General features: G+C 45.6%; 2 protein-coding genes across 2 annotated transcripts; both read right to left on the reverse strand.

The window, feature by feature from the left end:
• Positions 1-609: 609 nt before the first annotated feature.
• si:ch73-141c7.1 (coenzyme Q-binding protein COQ10 homolog, mitochondrial) lies at positions 610-3,111 on the reverse strand. The gene is made up of 5 exons (XM_034540531.1): positions 2,889-3,111; positions 2,311-2,466; positions 1,801-1,993; positions 1,568-1,669; positions 610-1,049 (listed from the first exon to the last, which is right to left on the reverse strand). The coding sequence occupies exons 1-5, from the start codon at positions 3,002-3,004 to the stop codon at positions 897-899; spliced, it is 720 nt and encodes a 239-aa protein (XP_034396422.1). The 5' UTR covers positions 3,005-3,111; the 3' UTR covers positions 610-896.
• A 2,200-nt stretch (positions 3,112-5,311) lies between these two features.
• Positions 5,312-18,359, reverse strand: hsd17b1 (hydroxysteroid (17-beta) dehydrogenase 1). Its single transcript, XM_034539551.1, has 8 exons — positions 18,319-18,359; positions 7,638-7,729; positions 7,230-7,360; positions 6,867-7,028; positions 6,608-6,787; positions 6,389-6,482; positions 6,117-6,300; positions 5,312-5,484 (listed from the first exon to the last, which is right to left on the reverse strand). The coding sequence occupies exons 2-8, from the start codon at positions 7,667-7,669 to the stop codon at positions 5,329-5,331; spliced, it is 939 nt and encodes a 312-aa protein (XP_034395442.1). The 5' UTR covers positions 7,670-7,729; positions 18,319-18,359; the 3' UTR covers positions 5,312-5,328.
• Between the last annotated feature and the right edge of the window lie 948 nt (positions 18,360-19,307).

Here is a 19,307-nt window from a genome sequence, read left to right on the forward strand (position 1 = left end):
GAGGTCACTCCTCCATGTTTCCATCACCTGTAGTCCTTTAAAACAGACCTGTAAGAGGTCACTCCTCCATGTTTCCATCACCCTTTAGTCCTTTAAAACAGACCTGTAAGAGGTCACTCCTCCATGTTTCCATCACCCTTAGTCCTGTAAAACAGACCTGTAAGAGGTCACTCCTCCATGTTTCCATCACCCTTAGTCCTGTAAAACAGACCTGTAAGAGGTCACTCCTCCATGTTTCCATCACCTGTAGTCCTTTAAAACAGACCTGTAAGAGGTCACTCCTCCATGTTTCCATCACCCTTAGTCCTGTAAAACAGACCTGTAAGAGGTCACTCCTCCATGTTTCCATCACCCTTAGTCCTGTAAAACAGACCTGTAAGATGCAAGCCTTGTTGTGAACTCATCTGACTCAAAGAATTTAACCTTTTCTTCAACAGTATCCTGACATAAGATGTCCACCATCTAAAATATTTCTCACATTGGATCTTTGAACTGTCTTTGCCTATGAATATATAATAATCACTGGGGTCCATCGCACATTCTTTTTTTTTTTTAATAAATGCAGCCCTCAAAGAATATAGATGCAGAAAAATGACGCTTGGACATAGATTTACCAAAATAAAAGACTTCTTTAATTCCACCAAATAGCTCTGAACCCTTTTAGATGTTTCAGTGTTGAACCCCCAATCTTACAAAGAAACATCAGCATTTGAAACCATGCCAAATGCCTGACATTTGAGTAACTAAATATATACAATAAATTGCTTGTGGATTATAAATAAATACTAAGTATGTTAAATGTGCATGTCGACTCAAGTGTAAGATATGGGCGTGTGCAAAAAGAAGAACCAGCTTCCTGTGAAAGACAAGCGTTGACAAGGGGTTGGTTGAAGGTCTCATGTTGACCGCCTCCCCAATGGCGCCTCCTGCTGGTTCCTATAAAGCATTGCAGCTCGTAACTCAAAGGCGTTGACCATCTGTTTAACCACTTCGTCAAAGAAGACGCTGGCTAGCTGAGAGTGCAAAAGAGACTTGAACTCAAATGAAACCTACAGAGGACACAGAGGGAGAAAAACCGTGTTGGTGAGCTTATTCTACGATCAGAGACAAGGACGTCTTTGGCTGAGTTCAAAGTCGCTTTTGACTGTCAAGACATTTACTTCCTTGAAATGTCCATCTTACTGAACATGTTCCACTGAAATGCAACTACTTCCTGGCTAACCTTGAGGTAATCTGAGCCAACATTTAGGTCAAACTGCCTCTCAGCACTGTTCCTGGCCCTGACAGTTATGTCAGGCTTCCTGGGACACCAGCATGCTACTCAAGACCAAATTTAGAACATAATGAGATTTTCGCCCCGTTTGAATCCAGAATTCACAATATTTTATTTTGATCAGTGGTATATTTGTATATAATAATAATGTCACTGGTATTTGAATCCTTTCATTGTTTACATTATTATATTTTCATTGCAAAACTTCTAATTGAAATTACTGTGGGTGCTGCAAAGAAACGTCTTTCCTCATGACTCTCAGGGTAAGATACTCATTTCCTCTCATACACATACAGAGAAATCCACTTTGCAGGAGGCTGGCAGGTCTTTGTCTGCAGGGGCGAACCTCCATATTGTTTCAAGATGGCTGAAGAGAGATCCGTCGGTACACACGGCCTGTTACAAAATAAATTACTCTTTAATTCTAATTGACTGTCAAAAGGCAATAGGCTGGTTTCAACGTATATTCCTTGAGAAAGGAATACGTGTCATGGTTGTATTCTGGAGCTACCAGGACTGGGACTTACCCTGACTTGGTGGTTTGGAACGACAGTGACCTCAGAGGTGTAGCGCTCCACAAAGGGGGGAAAACCTATTTCGAGATCCACCAGGACGTCGCCGTTTTGTCCCTTCGTGACCCGAGACTTCTTGCACCAGGGAACAAAGTGGCGGTACTGGTCCATACTGGCCACCACTTTGTACATCTGCTCAGGAGAATACCTGAATACACAGTTACAGCGAGACAGAGACCGCGTCCTCATTTCAACATCATTTTTTTGTGTATTTAATTAAATTTCCTATTTTTTTTGATCAGCTTCTAAAGTGATTTTCCAGTCCTTTTTTTGTGAAATTAATGTAGAATATTCCTAACTGTTACCTAGACCAATTTTGTCTTTGTCAAAAATATTTGCATCTACATTTTCTGATTGTCAACTAATTGATTCCTAACCTGTCCATGTACAACGTTTTGATCAGGGCTTTGTTTGGGAGCTATCGTGTTGGTATTTCAGTGGTCTTTATCATTTCGGGGCACTCACCCTAGTGTCCGGCACTCGGTGTACTCCATCCTGCGCGTGCTGACGGGGGAGGCCAGGTTGATGAAGCTGCGGCTGGGTGTGCTGACGGGGAAGGCAGGGCGGAGAGGCAGGCTGGCCCTTCTCACTGCCAGGGCCCCGCAGGAGCCCCACAAGTGCCTGAAGGGGAAGACATACATGAGTTATTGGGATTAAATACCAACAAAAAGAACATTACATGTTAATACAGTGCCTGTACCTGTGCCACATGACAGCTCAATTTGCTTTCAGCCACAAAACCGACTGGATTAAAATGTCCCTATTTACCCTACATTAATGATTCTCTCTCTCTCTCTCTCACTCACACACACACACACACACACACACACACACACACACACACACACACACACACACACACACACACACACACATACACACACACACACACAACTCATGCAGAAGGCAATGACAACTTAGCTCCGGTAATGTTAAGAGTAGGGAGTTTAACATCTCACTTAAATCACACAAACTGCCACATTTCGAGAGACGTCTCAGTATGTCGCCCTCCTGACGTCACGCACCGTCCCGTTGTCACTCACGTGCTATTCGCTCTTCTCCCGTGTCCTCGCGCCGCTCGAGAGGAGTGGGCTTCACACAGCTCCAGCAGCGCCCTGAGGAGGACGGGGGTCGTTCTGCTCGTCATGGTGGAGTTCATGTCTGAAGACCGACACGAGTTCTCAGGAGAGACGTCGGCACTTGCACCCCAGCGGCAGCGGCAGCAACCCGGCTTTGTTTCGACTGATCAGCCGCTCCAGTCCGATACAGAAAGCAGTGACGTAGCAGGAGGCGCTGGCCAATCAGAGAGCCCGGTCAAGTTTAAAAGTTGAATTGATCCCTTATTTGTCACTTGAAGTATAGCTGGACTGAAGTTAGAGGACAGACTTTAGTTTTTTCTTTTCAGGTTTTATGTATTTTTGTAAAACATGTTGTGACTTGTTTTCTAATAGAAAAAGAATCATAAGTAGTATTGTTATAATGGCATGTATACGTATATATATATATATATATATATATATATATATATATATATATATATATATATATATATATAATAGCTCTACTAGGAACTAATCTCAATTGTTACTTAGAGACAGACAAGTTGCAAATTTAGTCTGAGACTTTTACTCTTGTCACCCCAAAATAGATAAGGAAATGCATATTTTTTCTGTTGTACTGTCAGAAGGTTGGTCACATATTACGCTGAACCTATTTGACTCATGGGTTCACAGGGTTTTGAGAGGTTTTGAGAGGTTTCGACAGGCGATCTGAAGGTGACCAAGCAAAGCAAATACTGTGCGCATGACTCTCCTGGACTTTGGTACTGCATCATCTCCAATCAAATGAAATGTATGAAGCCAAGTTTGATAGCAGGGTGATAGTAAACTACATATAATTGTAATGCACCAGCCCGTATAACTCCTTATTATTATTATTATTATTATTATTATTATTATTATGCATAACACCTCTGGGTGCTCCGGCATTAGGTGTTACCACACAGCCCAAACAGGTCCAGCAGGATCCATTTCAGGATCTTCAGACTGGAATTAAGGCAATTGATAAGGGAGGGGTTTAAGAACCTCAGCCATGCCATCAAATGCCAGAGACGTAATGTGTAGCCGTAGAAACAAGCTAAACATTCAGGTTAGAGATCATTTTCATGTGCTTAACAGCCCCAGGCTGAGCCAACATGAGGGGATGGCTGCTGTTGCTTTTATACAGTTCAGGGATTCAAAAGCCCAACCGAGGCAGCTGAACTTCCTCTTTACAATTTACTTACAACAACTCAGGAAGACATTTCTTACCTTTGTCGTTGTTTTTGAATGACCTCTTTTATTAGAACTATTATTAAAACAATAGAGGACTTGCAGTAATAACTTTGAGATAATTGTCTTCTGTTCATGCAATTTGTTGTCTCACGACTACACATAGGAGTCACTGCAGTGATGTCACTGCATGGTTTGCGAAGACATCACCGAGCATGCATTTATCATTTATACATAAACATGTATTAACCCTTAATAGGCTGTTATTCAACCAGCCGAAGAGCTCTTCTGTGTGTGCATGTATGTTTCGCCCAAAGTAGAAGATGTACAAGATGGCTTCCTTTTAGATTTTAATGATTAAGGAAGTGAACTATACCACAGAATATATGACGCCATCTGTTTTCTTGTGAGATTATGTACACAAAGAGGACAAAGTGACAATCCATTTTGAGTTGAAATTATATGTTCAGACTAAACTAGCTGTGACGAACAGGGTTTTTATACGCTTCTTCTCTTTTTTTTTCCTTCAACAAAATACCAAAAACAAAATGCAGAATTTGATCAGTATTTCCCGTGTTCCTCCTTGTGACACTTGACCTTTATTATGAAGTAAGTGGTCACTTACTGCACAGCCCAGTGAGTGTAATAACAGATATCATCCAAATTCATTTCAGTTGAGTTCAAGTACTTTATTCCTTCATCCCTCAAGAAGGGACATTTGAAGCCATTCAGCAAACACAAGAAAATAAATGAAACATTTCCACACTTTAGAACGAGGATGTTGTTCACGTTGCTTAAGAAAGCCAATCAAACATGGCATGAGTGTTTTACATTTAATAGGGCGGTACTGTCGAGAAGCTCGCCGATCCCTTTGAAAATATGCCAACCAGTGTAGCGGGAAAACTATAAAAAGACAGGAACGCATTCAAAACATAATATTTCTCCACCAACCAGAAAATGATCTCTTTTTTTATAATCATACCTTTACATTGTGATAAGGAATATAACTTTTGACAGGTGACATACAAAAATAGGAGCTTGGAGTCTGAACAAACTCAACTGAACTCAACTGAACTCAACGCCCTTAAAGCTGAGTCACATTGCGTCAACTTTATTCCCTGGAAATCAAAACCGAAAGAGCAGAAATGTTGACTTGTGCACATAAAGAGAAGAAGAAGAGCAAGTGAGACCTTCGGTGGAAAGCGAGGCAACTTTATTGTTCCTCAGCTGAGAACATGATTTTGCTCAAAGCACTGATGTACCGTGAGCCATCTGGATCTGTGATCTTCAGTTTGGTGAGAGGTGGCACTCCACCGCCGGTGAAGTATCTGAAAGCAGGGCTGGCCGACTGGATGGCCTCCAGAAACACCTTGGAGACCAAAACACACACACACACACACACACACCGCAGGAAAAATCACGTGTTGTACTTTGGCACACTATTTTTTATTAATTTGCTGTGATAAACTCAAACTATCGCAGTATTCTGATCCTGTACTAAAGTAAACGTAGATTAAATTAATTAAATTACACAATTACACGTGAAAGTATATAATTACAAATTGCACTTAAATGCACTTTCAGAATGAAAAGTAGAAGTTCTCCATTAAGGTGCTGTCAGAATAAAAGAAAAATAAACTGAGCGATCAGTGTCTGATTTAATTTATAAAATTCAGTTTATGAACATACACTTATATTTTATTAACTATTTATGAAATAACTATTTCTAAAGAATTTTTTTATTGATTCTAATTTTAAATATGTTTTTTTTTTAATTATCACGTACCCCCTGGAGTGCCTACACGTACCCCCAGGGGTATATGTACCCCCATTTGAGAACCACTGATCTAGACTAGAGGACAAGCAATTTGAGATATGACTAACTAATGAGCCTTTCCGTTAACCTTGTTTATGTTTTTGGCATTGTGTACATTTTGTATATCCGTTTATTGAATCTTGCCCTCTTTATATTGATACATCTGTATCTTATCTTCAACACACCTTCACGATGTCCTCAGTGTCCTGCGCTGCGTTTTGGAAAACGGAGCCACAGTGCTGCAGGTACTTTTCGTAGAGGCTGAGGGTGAGGGCGTCGACCTGTTGGAGGGACGCGTCCCCGAGCTCTGCCCTCTGCAGGTTGACCAGGAAGTCAGTGTTAACTGGGCCGCACTCAATGAGAGTCACGCTGTGGGATGAAACACAGTCCACGTTCACGTTTATCAGCCTCCAAACGGAGGAAGAGAAGGTGCATAAAACAAACACGTACAACTCACTGGATATTGAAGTGTTGCAGCAGGACCGCCAAACTCTCGCACGCTCCCTCTATCGCAAATTTACTGGCACAGTACACCTCATTAAAGGGCAGACCTGCAAGAGAGTGGGAAGCAGGAAGATGGCTTATTTTGGCAATGTCACGCACGGCAGAAAACGTCAACAGCGGATTTTGTTCCTGGGGTTCCCGTCAAATCGGGAGAAAGAACTACACAACTCACCCTGAAGCCCTCCGGTGCTCCCGGTGACCAGAATGCGGCCTTGGCCCTGAGCCTTCATGTCTGGCAGGAAAGCCTGGATGGTCTGGATGGTACCGAAGAGGTTGACCTCCAGGATCTTCCGCATCGAGTCCAAGGACTGCACCTCCAGCGGCCCCGTCAAACCCACTCCGGCATTACACACTGTGAGTAGCGAGGACGAGGCCGTTAACACGCGCACAGAAAAAAGAAAAAAAGAGAACGTGTCGGCACGAGAGCATACCCAGAATGTCCACTCGTTTCTCCGTAACCCTGTCCCTCGCATTCTGGATGGACTGCCGGACGGTCACGTCCATTTGGAGTATGTCCAAGGTGTCCTTGTGCAGGCTTTTCACACACTCTAAAAGACGCTCCTTCTTTGCCAGGTTTCTCATCGTGGCATACACTAAACAGAAAGCATTTAGCGGCATGTCATTCAGATTTGACTTTTTAAATGTTTCGCTTTTTAGACAGATCACATACATGTTTCAGAACAACTCAAAAGTACCACATCACGCTTTACAATGTCTCCGTGGGCTCAGAAGGTCTTTAACAGCAACATTTCCTGACATGAGGACTGCAATAAAAGACAGACAGTAGTGGTTACCTTTGAATGCTTTGTCGGGGTCGGAGGCTAACCGGACAGCCAGGCTGAGACCGATTCCCGAGGAGCAGCCTGTGATCAGCACCACCTTCTTGTCCATGGAGCCACCAACTGTCCGCTTCAGGAGAGAGCAGCTGGAGCACAGAGGATAAGATGGAGGCATTTGAAAGCGCTTCTTCTCAGTGTTTTCACATATTTCTCTATCACAAGGCCAGTTAACCCTAAACATGGTATCTGCCACCTGGAGCCCTCCCATCTTTTCACACGTCCTTGTTGGCGTAGTTGATTTTGTTTTCCCATTGAGACACATGGGAAACAGGAGTGCTTTTGTGGGGGTGCTTGTACATACTCCCAGCGTTATATAAATGCCTGATGGTGTAATGTATAATAAATGTATTGGAGGTGTCAAACCTGCAGCACATGAATATACCAGGTGGCAGCATAGCATCATAATATTGGTCCCACTGGCCTCTGGCCTGGCTGCTCCAATGACACACAATGAGCTGAGAACAGACAGAAAGGAGCACAATGGGTTTGGGTTAGACCTTGCATCCTTTTCCCCGAGCGTGCAAAATAAATTGTTGTTATATAGTCTCACAGTGAGCTGTCATTTGCCTTCTTAATTCGTGACAGAGCAATTTCATTTCAGACGTCACATTCTGAGCTTTTGACCACATCTCGTGGTTTTCATCAGACGATGAAAGCTCTGAATGAGCTGTGGAGATTTGAGAGTATTTCCCTCTTGCAACCTGTTCTTTAGATTAAGAATGAACTTCCATGCTCAAACGTGTAAAATGGTGTTAACCTAGAGTGTTGCTAATCAGTCCCTGTTAGACAATTTATTTCAAAAAGGTACAGCACTGCTAGTTGCTCCTGTCTAGACCAACGGGATACAGCAGAAGGGGTGAGGTTTTTTCTAATGACGTATTTTACAGGTGTTGACCTAACTAACACCGAGCCCGCTACATAGGGGGATATTGACACATTATGACACATTATGGTTAAATTGTGTAAAACATTAAAATAATCCTGAGCAAATTGTATTGATGTTACACATTAAATTAAACAACAGAACCTGGGCTACAAGAATTAGTCATCCATTTCAACACAACTCAAACACCAACTAAAAGAACTATTCAGCCCACTCAGCACGTTTACGGAACAAGCAACCCGTAGCTCGGTGCTGTCAGAAAAAGCCAGATAGCAAAAAGCAAGACGATTCCACACAGATTGCACACATATCTACCAAAATCCCTCTGCACCAAAGATCACCGAGATATGAGCCATTTGGTTTCAACATTCAGTTAATTTGTGCGGTTATCTTTTGATATATATATATATATATATATATATATATATATTTTTTTTTTTTCTTCTTCAAAATAAAGCCCAAAACTGCTGTATTTGGATGTATTGAACACCATAAGTAATCCATCCATCCATTTTCATTACCGCTTATCCTCATTAGGGTCGCGGGGGCGCTGGAGCCTATCCCAGCTGACATAGGGCGAAGGCAGGGGACACCCTGGACAGGCCGCCAGTCCATCGAGGGCAACCATAAGTAATATACAAGTGAAATATATGGTTTGGAACATGAGAAAATTCAACTGGCACAGATGGTGCCAGTAGAACTCGCCTGAACTCTCTGTACTAAAACCTCTCTAACTTTGTTCTGCTCCACTTTTAAAGTCAAACTTTGCAGAGAGACTGTTCACATATTGTGCTATGACGTTAGACCTCCCAGCTGCATCACTCCAAATAGATAATCATCCTGAAAGTGCTTTCTTTTCCTGGGCTTCATCTTTATTTACTCTTAACCAGTAACACATATACTGATATTTACACATCTGAACAAAATATCACATGGGTTGTCTTTATTAAAATGATATTACAATTATTCAAATAGACCTTGTGGTTGCAGAGATACACCTTTTTTAGTTTGGGTATGTTATTTCGAACAGAGGCCTAAAAGATACGTTGGTTTTTTAAAAGGTAAAGTAGGGTTCAGGCAGACTTACTGACCTTAGGGTCAAGTGTTGATAAGCAAACCTTTTAGGAGGATTAGAATCCCAAAAGTAATATCATGATGTAATGTTAATGCTATGCAAATTACAATGACTAACTGTAAAGAGGTTTTGTGGTAGGTTTATTGAGCATTTTGTGTAATTCTGGGATAAAATTACAGCAAAAGCGGAGGAAACATGGCCCATTTTAGAACAAGACATTCCGAAGAAAGCCAAGGTCCAGAAGTGTCTTCTATTCAACATTAATCCAGCATGCAAGCTCTGAGCAGTAACTGGAAAATAAGTTTTCAGACAACAAGATGCTATTATATGCAGTTTTCACTAGGTGGCGCTAAATCCTCAGGGACAAAGCATTCACCAGAGCTGAGAACCATGGACTGACTCAAGCAATGCATCTGATCAAGCTGTCAAGAAACACTGGACATTGTGCTGGGTTTGGATGAATTATTTAGGTAAAAAAAGGGCTATTTCTTCTCTAGTGTGGAGAATACAACATGAAATCTGACTTTCTTCTTCCTCTGTTGTGCCTTGTTGCCATGTTTCTGCATTTAAACTGCTTGCCGTCCCATGTGCATACTCCCACGGCTGTGCTTCTCACCAGTCAAGATAACTTGCATATTTGTGCAACATTTCAGCAGCCTCATTTGAAAGAATTTCTCCTGCTGATGAGAGCAAACCAAGTAGGAATTTCCTGCCATTTTGCTGCGTTCCTCCTCTTGAGATGGCATCAGCTTGGCTGCTGTCCCAGAGTCTGTGGGACGGATAACAGCGGGGCCTTGAACCTCTCTCAAATATCTACGACTCCCAAGCATTGTTCAAACTCTTGGACCTCCTGACCTCAGACGTTTACTGAGTTTTAGCTGCATTATAGTATCCTGCTATTTTCACTAAAAACGTGTTGGTCATGAAACTTGTACCTGCATGTGTGCATGCTGCTTTGTTACAGTTCTTGTAGAAGAAGGGATGAAGCACATTTACGTTGCTTTAACTGGGGTGAAGAAACCGATCTTCTTTCCTCTCTGTCAACCAGGCAGACCCTTAGAAGTATACGGGCTTCACCTCCTCCATTAGTTGCGTCTGTATCCATCCCGGCTGTAAAGGATGGTGCAATCGATGGTTCATGGTCTAGGCAGGAGGGAGCTTGCTGCTACATGTGGCCATCGTCTCGCTGTGGCACAGTAATTACCAAGGGAAGATCCAAGGGAGGTGCACAGTGGTCTGGAAAAGCTTTTAAAACACCTCCTGGCCAAGATTGGCCCACATAACCCAAACGTAAACAGACTTCTGAAGATCTGACACCCCACATGCGCAGCTGTGTGTCATTTTTTTCGGAGAAAAGGTAAAGTGTTTTGTTGGACGTTTAAGGCCAGGCGGAATGATGCAGATTTTTTCTCAGAGATGCTGCCTCACTTTTCAGGTACAAGATGAAACAGTTAATCGGCCCTTTGAAGCTGCTAATGTCAAACTTTACTTATCTAAAAAGAGGTCCGTCCTTCTTGTTATCAGCCAATGCAGTACCAACCAAGGTTGGATCTACATCTGCCTGGTACTGTAAGAGAGAGGAGACAGGGCTCCCTTTGATGAGGACCGTATAGAGAATATAAAGCCTCTTTTTCACTTTAGAATAACATACATTATATATTGCATCCGGAAAACAAGAACTATTTACTGCATGGTACGGCATGTTGTAATATACTTCACATGTGTTGTTGAATATAGTACAAACGTGAGACACAGGTTCCAGTAAACTCTACCTCACTGATTTAATTCTGTAGTTGCCGGGCGGTAGGCGTGATTAGATTAGATATATACTTTATTCATCTCCAGGGGAAAAACTTGTTAAATACAATTTGATTCAACAAATATGTCCATATGTTCAGCCCCTTAACTTGCGACTAAGAGTGCGTGCAAAATAGTAGCTTAGATTGATACATTAAGAACATAATAAAAGTAATGGTTGGAATTGTTCAAAGTTAAAATTATGCAGATAACAATAAGGATATAGAGGACAGAAATGTTACAGAAATGAAAGGTTTGGATTGAGTTCATACCACAACGTTCACATCAACTTCCTTCCTCTCTACCTGTCAAAGAGGTTTTGTTCTGCTTTGTTAAAACCTCCGTTTAAGTTCTTTGTTCTGGACTTAATAGATTAATTAGTGTCTGTGACCTTTTCTCACCTCTCTTCTAAAAACACACATTAGATTAATTTTATTAATCCTTCTTTTCAAATATAATAGTTCATCAAACTCTGCAGCCTGTCGACTCTTTTGCTTTTTCACTGGTGTTTTGTCTGGAGACGTGTTATTTTGGGCTCTCGCCGGACTTTCTTCTATTTCTCTGTTGTATGAGTGCATGTGTGCAGCTCTTTGCTCACTATGGTAAATGTCCAAAGTAAACTGTTTGAGTGAAGATATTCCTCTGTGTACGTTACAGCTGGATGTAGCATTCTTATTTCAGATGTTGCAGGGGTATGTAGTTCTGCGAAACCTATCCGTCCTCCAGGACTGCTGGGACTGGAGTGGGAGGTCGAAAGAATTCCTTCCTCTGAGAATTTCATTCAGGATGATAAAGACCAAGCAGCTGTAACTTAAGGTCCTTATAAACCGCCGCCTGATGAGAGATGCGGCTCCGACTGTTCCAGTTTTACTTTAAAAAAAAAAAAAGGCAAAGAGAGAGCCTGAGAAAGGCAGCATAGAGGGAGCGGGACGGTAAAATCATCACGGCTAAAACAGGATAGGAGGTGTGGAAAGTATGACCACATGGGGCAGAATCAGCACGTTTCAAATGTCTAGCATATAGAATATAATTCACTGAAACCACTTTAGTATAACAAGCTATAACCTGATCATTATTATTCCTCCTTGATCATTTTAGAATTGTACTTACATGCAATCAGTCTGAATGTATTACTCATGACGAAGCTGCAGGACCATCATTTCTCCGTGAAGACAGAGAGAAAACAAATACTGCATAGTCATCAATATTTCAAGTGCAAGAACATTACAGTCTTGCTGTGGGCCAAAGGGAGGGGTCCGGCCAAACTTCCATCCCAGACAGAGGTCAAAGGTCACTCAGGACGTGGCATGAGAAGGGATTAGAGCATCATGTTTTATACACGTGTATTTTCCCAGAGGGTTAATGGTTGCCTGCTGGACACGCAGCTCTACGTCAGCTGTAACCCTCGGGGCCACTGCCTGGCCTGCCGGGTTTGCATTCCTCACGACCAGTTTGTGTACAATACCCCAGCGCTCCAGGAAGTAGCGAGGATTGTGTCATGGGAAACGGCCCCTCCGTCTTCAGTCAACCGCTCGAGGCATTCTTTCTGGATCGGGGGACATCCTGTTCCTGCTCTTTTCTCGGCCTTCGGGGACTCGATCCTGTCCGGAGACGAGGACTGACCTGTGTTTAGCCCAGAGCGCTGAAGTCATACTCACGGCTTAAGCCCGGAGGTCAGCGCAGGACAGGCCCAGCGAGCATGCATTCCCCTTGCAGCTGCACCATTGTGGTGGCTATTGTTCGGGGCTGCACGGGCACAAACGTATCTGAGGAACGTATCTGAGATATGTATCGGAGGCCTATTGCGCTGCAGGATCCAGCTGGTTGGAGAAAGTACAGGAAACAGTTCCGATTGTCAAAGTGCAGTTCTCATCAGCAGAGGTTTGCTGGGTCAATTCCCTGCTTCTGGCTGAGAAAATAGAGCTGGAGACAGCAGACGACTCTGGTTACATCGGGCCGCTGCAGGGGCTCAATGGTTTAATGTGAATGGACAGGGACGTGTTCTGAGTCTAGACATTATCTCAAAATAAATATGAATATCGGGTGGCTGTATTATATATATATATCTTTTTTCTTTGACTGTGAAATTGTCCGATCTCAAACATTCCAGTGTGATATCTCTCCTGGCTCTCCGTCTCGTGGCTTCGGGCGCAGCAGGTGGAGCTACGCAAGGCCCTGCATGCATCAGTGGCTCGCCTGTGATGTGGTGAAATGAAGTGATGGGTGGTGCGTCGGGGCACGGCGAATGACTCAGGCATACTGGTATTTACCTAAAAACAGTCCTCGGTAAGTAAATGCAGGCATGTTTTACCACTCGCACTGTGCACAGTTCTCACGCCAAATGCCCGGCCCCCTTCTTGTCTCTCTGTATCTCCACTGTCGCTCTCTCTTTTTGCCTGAATCGTTTCTAAATAACATCTTCCCATGCACCTTCTCGCCCACCAACAGACACTGAAATCAGTGGCGCGCACCGCCCACCACCTGGTTACCAGGATACCATGTGTTTACATCAGGGTCTGGGCACACTGTAACTAAGTGTGTAGACATAACATTGTGTTTGCATTGTGTGAGCATGCGTGACTGTAAGTGACAAGGCTTCCTCTCCAGGCCTTCCCACACAAACATACACAACACACTACACACACGCACAAAAAAATAACATTTGCATTTTTCGGTCCATCCTGTCTCTCTCTTGCTGAAGCTCTTTCTCCTGCGCTCACCGCAAACCCACTCTCCCCCCCCCCCCCCCCCCTCACCCCCACCCCCCGGCTCTCAGAATGAGGTGCACTGCAGTTGCGATATGCAGTGCTCAGACCTGAATAACAAAGTCTCGATCTAATATTTGTCTTGGCGCCTCCATTGTTGCTGTTTTTTCACGTGACACCTCTTTTATTAGCTTGCATAAGCTCGAAGGGAAGCTGCAGTGTAACGTTGGCAGACGCCACCTCCGAAAAAGAAGGCGAGCACGACCCATTTCTCCAGCCCACACCACGGTTGCATTGAACAATGCCTCTACTTTAAGTTCCCAGGAGCAAAGAACTCGATGACATAACGTTTTACACCTGCGGCGTGCGAACACGCCAGACGCCGATCGACCGTCTCTCTCCCCAGTCAACTCTCAACCCCAACAGTTGAGAGTTAATCCTTGTTATTACCTCGGCACTTCTCCCACAGGGCTAAAGACAAAGAAATGTCACCGGTCTGCATTTCCAACATACCTGATGGTTGTCCTCGTTTAGTTTTTTTTCCTACACTGTGTTCGCTCGCGTTCTCATTGGTTGACTCCTCAGCAGGTTTCTGTTTACGCTGTATGAAGAAGAAAAAAACAATGCAGCGTATGGCAATACAGAGATTGCCATGCCGTGCCCAAAAAAACAAAGATAAAACTCCACCTTGAATCTCTTACATAAGTCACACAGGTGCTTACAGTATCTGGGTAACACAGGCGCTTGATTGCCGCTGTAATTCCTGTCAATTCTAATTAGTCTGTGGTTAGAACAGCTTGTGAAAGAAAACTACATTTCATGACATTGTTTATGTAGTTCAATGTATAGAATATTTCACTTCATTCTGATGCCAATAGGTCAGATCTCTGAATGCATGCCTCCTCTCTACTTGTGCTACACAACATTTGAACAGAAGGCATTTTTAATTTGTATTATCTTCTTTTTTTTGTCTGGAGCTGGATGATTGACATCTTGACTCCAACCTGGTTCTTTGAGGTCACCTCCTGGCTTGTGTAACTTTTGATACAACTTCAAATTTCCATTTTTGTGTTTGGCCCAGAAACTGAAAAAATAACGATATATAAAATCATGTCGTGCCACATGAAAGAGTGAGTACAAGTTCAAGTAAAATACCATTAATTCTCATAAAAATATCAAATTATAGAGAAGAAGAATATGCCTCTTAAAATCTAAAACACTTCTTGGCTCCCTTCTCACAGACAGAGTTTATTTATTATCGGGAGTTTTTATTCCAAATAAACAGTGGATTATGTAGATTTATATGCGACACAACCTTCCTGAAACAAGCCACGGATGCAGATAGAAAACATTCCGATGGACCATCTGGGTCTTATCGCCTCTCAACATCATTTCCTTCACATATAAGGACAAAGACCAGGAGCCAAGTCCTTTAAGTGTGCTTGTGCCGTAAACAGCGCTACGTGCTAATCACACATCACTCCCTATTTCGTCACGTCAGTGGCCCGATATTGTATCTCTAATGCATCTCTCTCTCGTGCCAATAATCTGTGTTTCGACAGAGATAGAACGGGTCGCAGTGACATGCTGGCGGGATTTCTCGGACACCCTTAGAATCCGTCCTGCGTTTATGAGATGACGGGTCAAAGGTCGATGGAAAGCTCTGGGAGACGTGCCATGCTGCATGATCGTAGAACTCCTGCAGCGGCTTAGTAATTATTATATAAGAACGTTTTGGGCCTATAATTTGGGTTGAAGGGGACATTCTGTGGTGGCAGCAGATAACATTGGAGGAAAAAGAAGAAGAAAAAATCTCAAATGCACGATTATTAGCTTCTGGTTATATAAGTGTTATTTCCGTGAATTTCTCTGAGCAAAGAACTCGCGTTGAATTCTCCATGACAGGCATTATGTTATGTGCAGCTTGGAACACAGGACCCAAACGCCGTCAACGATGGAAAAGCAACTTTTATTGCTAAACAGGATTCCAAAACAGGATTCCAAAAAACCAGGATACAAAACATGCACACAAGATCTTCCACGATCTAGACAAGACGAACCGACAAAGGGGAATGACATGAACAGGACTTAAATACAGAGGGCTGGTGCAGGTGATTGGACACAGGAGGAAACAATCAGGAACAGGGCAGACAATCACAGGGACAGGAAGTGAAGAGAAACAGAGGACACGAGAGACAAGGACTTCAAAATAAGACAGGAAACACGAAACAACACTACAGATCCTGACATAACCCCCCCCTCAAGGGGCGGATTCCAGACGACCCAACACAGTCCCCCAGGGTGGGTGGAGGGGAGCCGGAGGCGGGACCAAAAGCCTGGCAGAAGAAGTCCGGGGGACGGGCCGGAGGACGACCACCAGGAGGACTGACCTGCTCCGGAGGACGGCCACCAGGAGGACTGACCTGCTCCGGGGGATGGGCAGAAGGGCGACCACCAGGCGGACGGAAGGGCTCTGGGGGACGGGCTGAAGGACGACCACCAGGCGGACGGAAGGGCTCCGGGGGACGGGCAGAAGGAGGACAGGCAGAAGGGCGACCACCAGGCGGACGGAAGGGCTCCGGGGGACGGGCAGGAGGATGGCCACCAGGCACATAGACCTGCTCCGGGGAACGGGCAGAAGGGCGACCACCAGGTGAACAGACGGGCTCCGGGGGAACCCCAGGAACAGAAGCCGGAAGCGGCCATGGTGGCGACCGAACACAGGGAGCCTGAGTCGGCCGGGGCGGCGACGTGACCCGGGGAACCGGGGTCTGCCGGGGCGGCGACGTGACCCGGGGAACCGGGGGCGGCCGGGGCGGCGACGTGACATGGGGAGCTGGGATCGGCCGGGGCGCCGACGGGACACGGGGAGCTGGGATCGGCCGGGGCGCCGACGGGACACGGGGAGCTGGGGTCGGCCGGGTCGCCGACGGGACAGGAGGAGCTGGGATCGGCCGGGGCGCCGACGGGACACGAGGAGCTGGGATCGGCCGGGGCGCCGACGGGACACGAGGAGCTGGGATCGGCCGGGGCGCCGACGGGACACGAGGAGCTGGGATCGGCCGGGGCGCCGACGGGACACGAGGAGCTGGGATCGGCCGGGGCGCCGACGGGACACGAGGAGCGGGGGTCGGGTGGGGCGCCGACAGGACACGGGGAGCTGGAGTCGGCCGGGGCGCCGACGGGACACAGGGAGCTGGGGTCGGCCGGGGCGCCGACGGGACACGAGGAGCTGGGATCGGCCGGGGCGCCGACAGGACACGAGGAGCGGGGGTCGGCCGGGGCGCCGACAGGACACGGGGAGCTGGAGTCGGCCGGGGCGCCGACAGGACACGGGGAGCTGGAGTCGGCCGGGGCGCCGACAGGACACGAGGAGCTGGAGTCGGCCGGGGCGACGACGGGACAGCAGGAGCCGGGGTCGGCCGGGGCGCCGACGGGACACGAGGAGCTGGGATCGGCCGGGGCGCCGACAGGACACGAGGAGCTGGGATCGGCCGGGGCGCCGACGGGACACGGGGAGCTGGAGTCGGCCGGGGCGACGGGACAGCATCGGCAGGAACCGGCGGGGACTGCGGCCGAAGCAGGACCCTGTCTAACGCCTGGAGGGACTCCATCATGTCCCGGAAAGCGTCCTGGGACAAGGCAAAGGAAGCAAGGGCCGGCCGGAAGTCCAATAGGTCCCAGGAAGTTGGGGTTGGCCGGAACACGGAGGCGGCAACAGGAACAGGCGAGGGCTGCAGCACGGAGGCGACTGCGGGAACCGGAGTAGTCTGCGGCACAGAGGCGGCAGCCGGAACCCTCCACCGACGCGGTCCGGAGGTTTGCGCCCCCCCACTCCGGGGCTGGGCCTGGGTGACCTCTGCCCCTGGGGCTACGAGGCCCCCCATAAGCCAAACGGGTCCCGTTGAAGGGGTCTGGTGCCGAGACCCTATGGGGGTTGTAGTTCCCCTTCTGGAGGCTACGAGGGCCCCCATAGGCCAAGCGGGTCCCTTCGAAGGGGTTTGGTGCCGAGACCCTATGGGGGTTGTAGTTCCCTTTCTGGAGGCTACGAGGGCCCCCATAGGCCAAGCGGGTCCCTTCGAAGGGGTTGTAGGCTGGGTCCATTCTTGGTCGGTTCGTTCTGTTATGTGCAGCTTGGAACACAGGACCCAAACGCCGTCAACGATGGAAAAGCAACTTTTATTGCTAAACAGGATTCCAAAACAGGATTCCAAAAAACCAGGATACAAAACATGCACACAAGATCTTCCACGATCTAGACAAGACGAACCGACAAAGGGGAATGACATGAACAGGACTTAAATACAGAGGGCTGGTGCAGGTGATTGGACACAGGAGGAAACAATCAGGAACAGGGCAGACAATCACAGGGACAGGAAGTGAAGAGAAACAGAGGACACGAGAGACAAGGACTTCAAAATAAGACAGGAAACACGAAACAACACTACAGATCCTGACACATTAGGGGAACGCCGTGGCTTTACAGCCTCGCATGGGCACCATACAGAGCAGATGGGGAAGTTGGACTCTCAATAGCATTCCAGCTCCTTTTAGTTTCTGCTCATCGACCTGTGGAGAACTCACCTTCACATTCCTGCCTTGTTTACGGCTCCTTTCAGAGAGGTGACAGGATTAGTGTGTCTGAACCCTCCACACCCTTCCACTTACAGTAAACTGAGACAGTCAAAGAACACTTTTGTTTCAGATCCTTTTCTTCAGTAACAGTGATGGAAATTTGAAGTATGTAAATGTAAAATAAGTACTCGCCCTGCATAAGCAGCATTTTAATGCTGCAGCTGCTCCTGATGCAGATGGTTTGCCCTACTTTAAATACAGGTAAGTGGTTCAATCCAGTGTTTCCCAAACCTAAAGGGGTCTGACCCCTCTAAAAGGTCAAAAGATACTTTTGAAGTTTTGTGATGAATAATGAAAAAGGAAAGAAGAAAAACTGGTAGAACTGCTAAAAAGCTCATAGAGAGCACAAATAGCTTTTTTGTGTGGGATTGCAAGCCAAAAAGGTTAAAAATCACTGGTTTAATCTTTAAAAATGTGTTGTTCAGAGATTATTGTAATGCATATTGTTTTATGTTTATCTCACTTAAAGATCAAATGTAAAATGTATAGTTATTAGATGCAATAACAGTTGCAAAACAACAATAAATAGACACAAAACGGATACAAATAAACACAAAAGCAATTTCAAATTGACACAAAACAACCATAAAAAGATGCTTAAACCTTATAATGCAAAATCCACCCAAGACTTGACACTACCTTGTACTTCAGCTGATGGTACCAGGAATACTTGCACAGACAAACACTGTTTCTTTTTGTCATAGAATCCTTTAAAGGCGATAAAAAGATAAACTTGTAGGAAAAAAATATTTCTTGGAATTTAGGCATATAATAGCAATAAGAAAACCCACTTCTGGGCCTCATCATTGAGCGCTTTGAATTCACATGACTGATCTGTCTCTGGGTCCTTTGATCAGGGCCTTGGATCACATACTGCAGTGGACATGTGCTGCTCTCCTCATTAACGGTAACCGTCCAGACAAAGGTGAAATGACATC

This window comes from Cyclopterus lumpus, chromosome 8 (genome assembly GCF_009769545.1).
Source record: "Cyclopterus lumpus isolate fCycLum1 chromosome 8, fCycLum1.pri, whole genome shotgun sequence".
NCBI classification, from domain to species: Eukaryota; Metazoa; Chordata; class Actinopteri; order Perciformes; family Cyclopteridae; genus Cyclopterus; species Cyclopterus lumpus.